This window comes from Leuciscus leuciscus (genome assembly GCF_965113295.1).
Source record: "Leuciscus leuciscus genome assembly, chromosome: 21".
NCBI lineage: Eukaryota > Metazoa > Chordata > Actinopteri > Cypriniformes > Leuciscidae > Leuciscus > Leuciscus leuciscus.
The window spans coordinates 7,889,660-7,898,573 of record NC_138745.1 but is presented as its reverse complement, the minus strand read 5'-3'; the positions used below and the strand labels follow the sequence as shown (position 1 = coordinate 7,898,573).

The following is an 8,914-nucleotide window of genomic DNA, read 5'->3' as shown; positions in this document are numbered from 1 at the left end:
GGTTGTTAGGCTGTTGATTTGTCATGTTTCCAGAATGTGTTTGAACGCTCAGCGTTTGAATGTCACCATCCGTTAAAAAAATTTGCAATTAATTACACAACCAAAACCATGTAAACATTATAGTAAAGCTTTTTGAAGATTGAGAAACATATTGACTACTAACAAAGTAAATTATAAATCTTTTCCTACGTTTGATATTCTTTTTTCTGATTTTTTTTCACTATGGACTTGATCCTTTTTAATGCTGTTTTCTCTCCATATTTATTCTGTAGTTCCTCTACTGTGTCTTCCAACCTCCCTGTTGTTCTTCTCCAGCTGTGTTAACCAAAGACAAACAGTTAGAAGAATAAAATGTATGTACAATAGCAAAAATAATTTTGGTCATTAGTTGTTAGTGTTAGATACACCTGCAGACACATTCATACACCAGTTCAAAGTCAATGAACCGGCTGATGCTGCAGGTGTTAGAGCACATGATGGACAGTGAACAGACGCACAGCAGGTTAAACCAGAGTTAAAACAATAGTCTATGTTAGGACAATAACAATAATAGTCTATGTTAGGACAATAGTATGTTCACAGGAGCCGCTGAGAGCGAGTTCCAGCTGATAATGGTCATAAAGTGCGAAATAATGTGCAAGTAGCTAAACTAAACATTTCATATTTGACAGCTGTTTTGAGAAATGTTAAACAATGACAAAAATAATCAGGCAAACTAATCAACTTTTTTTTCTAATTTCACCATTTTTAACTTAAAATAGGCCTAAATAATACATGTGATTTAATGTGATAGGAGAAGAAACAAATAACAGCCATTTTCATCATATTAGGCATAAGATTCATAATGAATCTGTACATATTGTGAATTCATTTAATAAACATTTACCTAACATCCATAGCCTTCAGTAAATTAAGGCTAGACAAAGTTCCTTTTTAACTCTGCCCCCTGCTCTAGTTAGAACTTTGGAGCGCTTAAAAGTGTCGGGCTCAAAAATAACTGTCATTTGGAACTCTATATAGTTATCTTTTATCAAAAATATATTGATAATGATTAAAAACTTCAGTGCCCTTCGAAGGCACCATTTTAGATAGTTTGGCATGTATGAGATCTTTACACTTTCCCCCGGATATCTGTTTCCTACTGTTAGCTGTAATGTTAGTGAACTCTAGGTCTTCTCTTTGTTCATATACGACAGTATTCGCATGAATTGGCTTGATTTGATAAAATGATGGTTTAAACCATCATCTTCATGTGAGACATTTACATTATATTATTATACCGTCCTAGTTTTAAAAATGCGCTAAAATGTATATTTTAACCCTTTATGCGGATATAGAATGCCGCACAAGGTTCTCTGTTCTCTGGTTCTATGTTTTAAAAATACCGCGAAACAAAGACAAGGACACCTCTTTCTATAAGCGACCCTCAAAATCTGTGCATACAACAAAACACATGTATGTGTACGATGATTTATCCGAAAATGACTTTTGTTTGAAGAAAAACTTAAATCAGCTGGTGCTTGATAACTATTGAAGTTATTAAACACCCCATGAATTCGGTAATGATGCGTTTAATGCGATATTGATTTTAATTTTAACTCAATGCGCTTAAGGTCTATGAACTTTAACATCTTCATAGTCAAATGAACTTAAAGTCTACGCAAAATGAAATACTTTCTAAATGTTTGTTACAGAACTTATGGTTCACCCATGTTTAATCAGATTTTGTCACTGGATTGAGTGAAAATAACAAACTTCTCCTTTGTTTTTATTCATCAAGTTAAATGTAAAACCTGTTATTACTTGGATGATGAATATCTTCACTTTATGATAGGAAAGTACGGACAGCGCCTTTGACCAAGCCTCTACATATGGGGCACTTGCGCAGAGAAGGCGCACATTCTTTGCACACAACTAGGTGACCACAGGGGATGAAGACAATGTTCACTTCCTTATCCATGCAAACTTTGCATGTGCGCTCCTCTTGAAGTCTTCTTAACTGTTCCTCCATAGGCAAGTCTGAAAGATCTTGACTCGGGGATGCAGCTTCATTTGTCTGGGCCACCAGGCCATGCTCAAATCCCATCTCTAAAGCAGACTTCACCACAGGGTTGTTCATCATCACTGCATCTTCTGAACGGTCCTCTCCAGGACCCAGGTGTACAACAGGTGGATCAACAAATTCTCTTGAGTCGCTGTCTCCATTAGTCAATAGCTGTTCAAATAGTCTTGGAAATCTTGCTTGAATCTGATGAACAAACTCTTGGCCCTTTTCTTGCAACAGGTATTCACATCTTGGAAACCACTTAGCATGTTCTACCCATGGATCATCACCAGACTCCCAACATCTGAGTCCACCATCGCAACAAAAGCACTTCACGTCATCATTACGACCAACATAGTAAAAACCAGCCTTAGCCAATTGGTCTGGTTGAACAGTTATTCTTGAGGGCCAGTTGACAAATGTGAGCAACCTTTCTTCACACTGTTGCATTGCCGAGTTAGATCCATTGGAAAGGCCGCCACCAGATAAAGGTACATTATCTGCACGGTCACCTCGAACAAAGCGGCAGTTGGGGTAATGCCTCTGGTGCTCTGATACTGCCCGATCCCCCGGTTCCCAGTTGCTAAGCTGGCCTCCACAACTGAAGCAAGCCACTCTGTCGCCCTGTCCAAGGTAGTAGAAACCACTTTTGCCAAGCTCGGCTGGAGTTACTGTAGCAAGAGGCCAATTCTGAAAGGTGTCAAGGCGTTCCTGTTCCCGACGCATGCCAGGATTGTGACAAGCCGGAGGTCGCTGGTGAGACATATCCTCAACTCCACGGTAGGAAATGGGACTGGAGGGGGCCAGGTTGCTGAATGCCATGTTTAAGTAAACTCCTCCGTTTGGCCTGAAACGAATGCCGTGGTGGTCGATGTTACGGCTGTCGCAGGGGCGGAAAGCTGTAGGATGGCTACGTTGCGATGCGGGGAAAAGGCACTTTTAATGAACGCTCTGGATGAAGACATAAAAATGTGACCACTCAAACCCTTCTCTCTGCTGGACATCCCATGACTAGTGTCTAGTCGTCCATGACAGAACACATAATCTTATTAAAAAATTTAATGAACCTCCTGAACAGATAGAAGGTCGACGTAGGGGGTATGAGCTTCTATGATGCAAGAACCGATGCTAAGAACAAAATCGAATTTTGTTCAACGCCATGTCCTTTTTTTCTGTTCTGTACACAGCGGGCAAATTAGTTGTATCATTTGAAAAATCACCACACAATTTCAGGTATTCACATCTTGGAAATGGTTGCCACTTCGGGAATACAGTAATTAAAATGCAGAAAACAAATATTTAAATATTTAATCTTTTAAATCATGTAGAATTTTTAATTATTATAAATATTATAATACTATTTTTATGAACTCAGAAATTTTTTTCATTCAGAAACTTTTATTTCAACATTATACTTTAGACATGATAGGCCGGCATTACGTACATAAAGTAAAACAACATTTACAGATGATCTAACCAGAATAGAAAATCTCTGCAGGCTATCATGTTTTGCTCTAGGGTATAGTTGACCAGACTTTCAACTATTTCAGCAACGTCAGTTTTTGCATTTTTTGACACCAGTGACACACAGAGATCCGTTACAAAAGTACATATACAGAGAATTTCGTCAATTTCGAATTCGTCGCAACATGAGCGCAACACGTCCAGAACTTTTCTGAGGATTATGCCGTTCGGCTCTTTGCCGTTAAAAAACATGGGCGTTACATCAGGCCATGACTTTGTCAGGCCTCTTACGACATCCATTTCATTTTTGAGATTTGCTATCCTGCGCACAATCGTTTTTCATATCACACGCAGCATCGATGATCCTGTGCATCAAGCCAACCATCTGGCCTCTAAAATGATCTTTAAACATAGAGTCTAGCGTAGCTCTTAAAGGACACTCTTTGCCGGTGGCGCACTCACAAGCCGGATGATACCTGTGCCCAGCATCGTCAGAACTCAACGGGGCACCGCTCTCCATCAGGTTTTGCGTCGCCATTTTAGAAGTTTTCAGCTTTTCGTTCCTGGAATGTTCCTGGAATGTTCCTGGAATCTCCTGAGTGAGTCCTTGCGGCACAGTCGTCCAGGGTTTGTGCGTTAATGCTCGGAAGTTTTTGGGTCAGAAGCGTGACTTGTAGAAGCGTAGTTTGCGTCAGGTTCAGGCAAACAGAACTTTCAACTTTTGTTGCAGTAGCGCAGCAGTCCGCGGCTAGTAGAGCTAGAGTAGAGCTAGAGCGTGCGATGTCCTGAAATATTTATCAGGACAACAGCTCAGTCCCCCCACTGTTGTGTAGAATGTACGGGGGTACAGGAAAGCCATAAATAACTAGTTCCTGCATAACCAACAAGTCCTACATGTCGCCAGAGAGAAGTTTATTATTTTCACTCAATCCAGTGACAAAATCTGATTAAACATGGGTGAACCATAAGTTCTGTAACAAACATTTAGAAAGTATTTCATTTTGCGTAGACTTTAAGTTCATTTGACTATGAAGATGTTAAAGTTCATAGACCTTAAGCGCATTGAGTTAAAATTAAAATCAATATCGCATTAAACGCATCATTACCGAATTCATGGGGTGTTTAATAACTTCAATAGTTATCAAGCACCAGCTGATTTAAGTTTTTCTTCAAACAAAAGTCATTTTCGGATAAATCATCGTACACATACATGTGTTTTGTTGTATGCACAGATTTTGAGGGTCGCTTATAGAAAGAGGTGTCCTTGTCTTTGTTTCGCGGTATTTTTAAAACATAGAACCAGAGAACAGAGAACCTTGTGCGGCATTCTATATCCGCATAAAGGGTTAAAATATACATTTTAGCGCATTTTTAAAACTAGGACGGTATAATAATATAATGTAAATGTCTCACATGAAGATGATGGTTTAAACCATCATTTTATCAAATCAAGCCAATTCATGCGAATACTGTCGTATATGAACAAAGAGAAGACCTAGAGTTCACTAACATTACAGCTAACAGTAGGAAACAGATATCCGGGGGAAAGTGTAAAGATCTCATACATGCCAAACTATCTAAAATGGTGCCTTCGAAGGGCACTGAAGTTTTTAATCATTATCAATATATTTTTGATAAAAGATAACTATATAGAGTTCCAAATGACAGTTATTTTTGAGCCCGACACTTTTAAGCGCTCCAAAGTTCTAACTAGAGCAGGGGGCAGAGTTAAAAAGGAACTTTGTCTAGCCTTAATTTACTGAAGGCTATGGATGTTAGGTAAATGTTTATTAAATGAATTCACAATATGTACAGATTCATTATGAATCTTATGCCTAATATGATGAAAATGGCTGTTATTTGTTTCTTCTCCTATCACATTAAATCACATGTATTATTTAGGCCTATTTTAAGTTAAAAATGGTGAAATTAGAAAAAAAAGTTGATTAGTTTGCCTGATTATTTTTGTCATTGTTTAACATTTCTCAAAACAGCTGTCAAATATGAAATGTTTAGTTTAGCTACTTGCACATTATTTCGCACTTTATGACCATTATCAGCTGGAACTCGCTCTCAGCGGCTCCTGTGAACATACTATTGTCCTAACATAGACTATTATTGTTATTGTCCTAACATAGACTATTGTTTTAACTCTGGTTTAACCTGCTGTGCGTCTGTTCACTGTCCATCATGTGCTCTAACACCTGCAGCATCAGCCGGTTCATTGACTTTGAACTGGTGTATGAATGTGTCTGCAGGTGTATCTAACACTAACAACTAATGACCAAAATTATTTTTGCTATTGTACATACATTTTATTCTTCTAACTGTTTGTCTTTGGTTAACACAGCTGGAGAAGAACAACAGGGAGGTTGGAAGACACAGTAGAGGAACTACAGAATAAATATGGAGAGAAAACAGCATTAAAAAGGATCAAGTCCATAGTGAAAAAAAATCAGAAAAAAGAATATCAAACGTAGGAAAAGATTTATAATTTACTTTGTTAGTAGTCAATATGTTTCTCAATCTTCAAAAAGCTTTACTATAATGTTTACATGGTTTTGGTTGTGTAATTAATTGCAAATTTTTTTAACGGATGGTGACATTCAAACGCTGAGCGTTCAAACACATTCTGGAAACATGACAAATCAACAGCCTAACAACCTTCCACAACGACAGCATAATAATACTACTAATAATAATTCTACATCATTCGGACGGCCATTAATTCAGAACCCTAATCGGCTTAACTTAACAATTGACCAGAAGAATGGTGGGACAATAGTTGCTACAATCATGGTAGAAAAAACAATATATGGTGATGTTAACATCGGTGCGGTGAGTGTCTGATAATTTAAGAAACAGTTGCTTAGTTAAGAAATGATTGGTGTATGTTATATATATTTATGTATGGGTATTTTTTGTTTTTTTAAAAAGTTGGTCCATAGGGTGTGGAACTTTGCATCACTCTGGTGTCTAAAGATACACCCAAAGATACTAAGTAGGAGATATCTAACTGTATATTGTGAACATTCCATTATCTGTTTATTTGGGGTCAGAGAACATCCTCAGCTCATACATCTCTTTAATTTTGTGCTGGATGTTAGTTAAAAGATGAAGGTATTAGTTAATAACAAACAAACAAAAACTTTAAATCTACATAATATTAATAAAATATGGTAGAATTACAATTACAGTTTGGAAATGACTTCCATAATATTTTATTTTATTTACAAAGTTGTGCGTTGTGAGTGAGACATCGCAGTGTTAGAGAAATCTAACATTGCGTGGTTGCGCTACGTCTGAAGCTTAGTAATCAACATGCATTTATGTAGGACTGTCAAAATTTAAAAAATATTTTAATTTTGTATTTTTGATTGTATTTTACAATTTTTTCTTAAAAATGTTGTGTCAGACGTATTGGTAGCATGATTATCTTGTTTAATCATGTAAGTCCATATTTATCAGGTTGATGTTTGTAGAAATAAGCAAAATACATTTATCAAACAAAAAGAACCAGTTAATGACCTTGTGTCAGACTTTGTGACACTTAACTTTTTATTCTAACTAGATTATCCTTTGAAAAGTGTAATACAGTATTTGATTTTTACACATGCAGTGTTTTCACCAACTGGCCTAAACCGTTGACCCCTGAAGTTATGACTTCTGAAGGCCTAGAATCAATCGGTTGAAAAATGGTATTTTGTCATTTAAATATCTGAAAAAATAGACTGTGCTCAATATCTGCTAACTCGTTACTGTGATGCTCCCCAACAGATATTCTAGTACTGACTATAAGTAACTCAACTATATCTCAACTTGTTCTAACCCTACCAGTCCACTAATACTCTACTAACACTAATGAGAGTTTACTTTACACACTCTGACTCTCACAAGCAAGTTAGTGGACATGCAGGTGCAACACTACTATAGTCAACAGCACATGACTTAAAAAACGTTTTAAGTATTACATAAAAAAAAGGCATAATTGACAAAAATTGTAATTCTGAATTAAGTAACAAAAAGTCGAAATTATGACTTAAAAAGTTGAAATTTAAATTATGACTATGCGCCATAATTATGAGATGAAAAATTTAAATGATGACATACTAAATTGAAATTATGATAGATAAAGTAAATATTCCATAGTGAAATTTTCTGAATTCAATATAATTGTATTTGTGAAAATGATTCAGTACTGAAACAGCATTTATGAGTTTTTACATATCTTCCTCTTGTTTCTGCAGTTCGTGTAGGCCTCTAAGACTATGAATGACTAAAAATGATTATTGATGAACTTGAATAACTTGAATTTTGTTGGCAATATAAAAAAATTGTCTTCCCATACTGGGAGTCGAACCCGGGCCACCTGGGTGAAAACCAGGAATCCTAACCGCTAGACCATATGAGAGGCGTTGATACTGCCCCCGGCAAATTTGAAAAGGCTGCACTGCACGGTACAATATAATGCTGGATCATACTTATGCCGAGCCACAGGAGAAGGAATCCTCGAGGCCAAAAAGCAAAAATGTAATTTATCGGGATGTATATAAACATCGGGATAGCTTCTCCCAGGTGGAAAGAGCTAATGAAGGAGAAAGACTTTGAAAGGGAAGTTGCTTTCTTCTCGACGGGTGAGTCAAAGTTACGGTCTGAATTACAAGCTTTTTTTCTTTGCTTGCTTGTGTAAATCATTATATAGGCAGCATAACAGTAGAACATGTACAATTAAACTCGATGAAGTGCTATTGGAAGACATGTTGTCATAGATTCTTGACACATAACGGCTACCGCAGTTGCAACACACAGTTGCAAAAAGCGAGGCGCTAGAGAGCACTATTTGTTTAAATGCAGAATACAATTTCACCGCTAGATGGGAGAAATTATTTTGGGAGAACTAACTTATAGTAGGGTCTTTAAAAAAAATAAAATAAAAAAAACCCCTCCACAATTGAGGAGGTCAAAGGGCATGCTTCCTGCTATAGCTCTACCCAAGGTCTGTTCATGCGGCCACCAGACAGATTTTAAACACCGGATTTAAACTTCTACATATATTTTGAGTAGATAACCGATAGTATATTCTCAGTAAAGGGTTTCACCTTGTGTGTTTCCACACTGATTAAGGATAGTTCGGGAGATACAAGTAAAAATGATCTTATACGTGTAATAGATCATAGCTACCAGTAAGATCATGCTTTGAATCAAGACGAGTAAAATTAAATATTCGCTCAAGACAAACTTTACTTATCACACATCGCGTCTCTGAAATTGTGTGGTGATTTTCCAAATGATACAAACTTAGTCTAAATAAGAGCAACGTGGAGTCCTCGGATTTCTTAAAAACAACATACAGTAACAACAACAACAACAACAGCAACAAAAACATTGTGACAAACTTGTTTGAAT

At 36.8% G+C, this 8,914-nt stretch overlaps 1 protein-coding gene across 1 annotated transcript; it reads right to left on the bottom strand.

Annotated features, from left to right (window-relative positions):
* Window positions 1-1,780: 1,780 nt before the first annotated feature.
* On the bottom strand, window positions 1,781-3,136 carry LOC309484910 (baculoviral IAP repeat-containing protein 2-like). Its single transcript, XM_082151384.1, has one exon. It carries the CDS (start codon window positions 2,864-2,866, stop codon window positions 1,826-1,828), a length of 1,041 nt encoding a protein of 346 aa, XP_082007510.1. The 5' UTR covers window positions 2,867-3,136; the 3' UTR covers window positions 1,781-1,825.
* Between the last annotated feature and the right edge of the window lie 5,778 nt (window positions 3,137-8,914).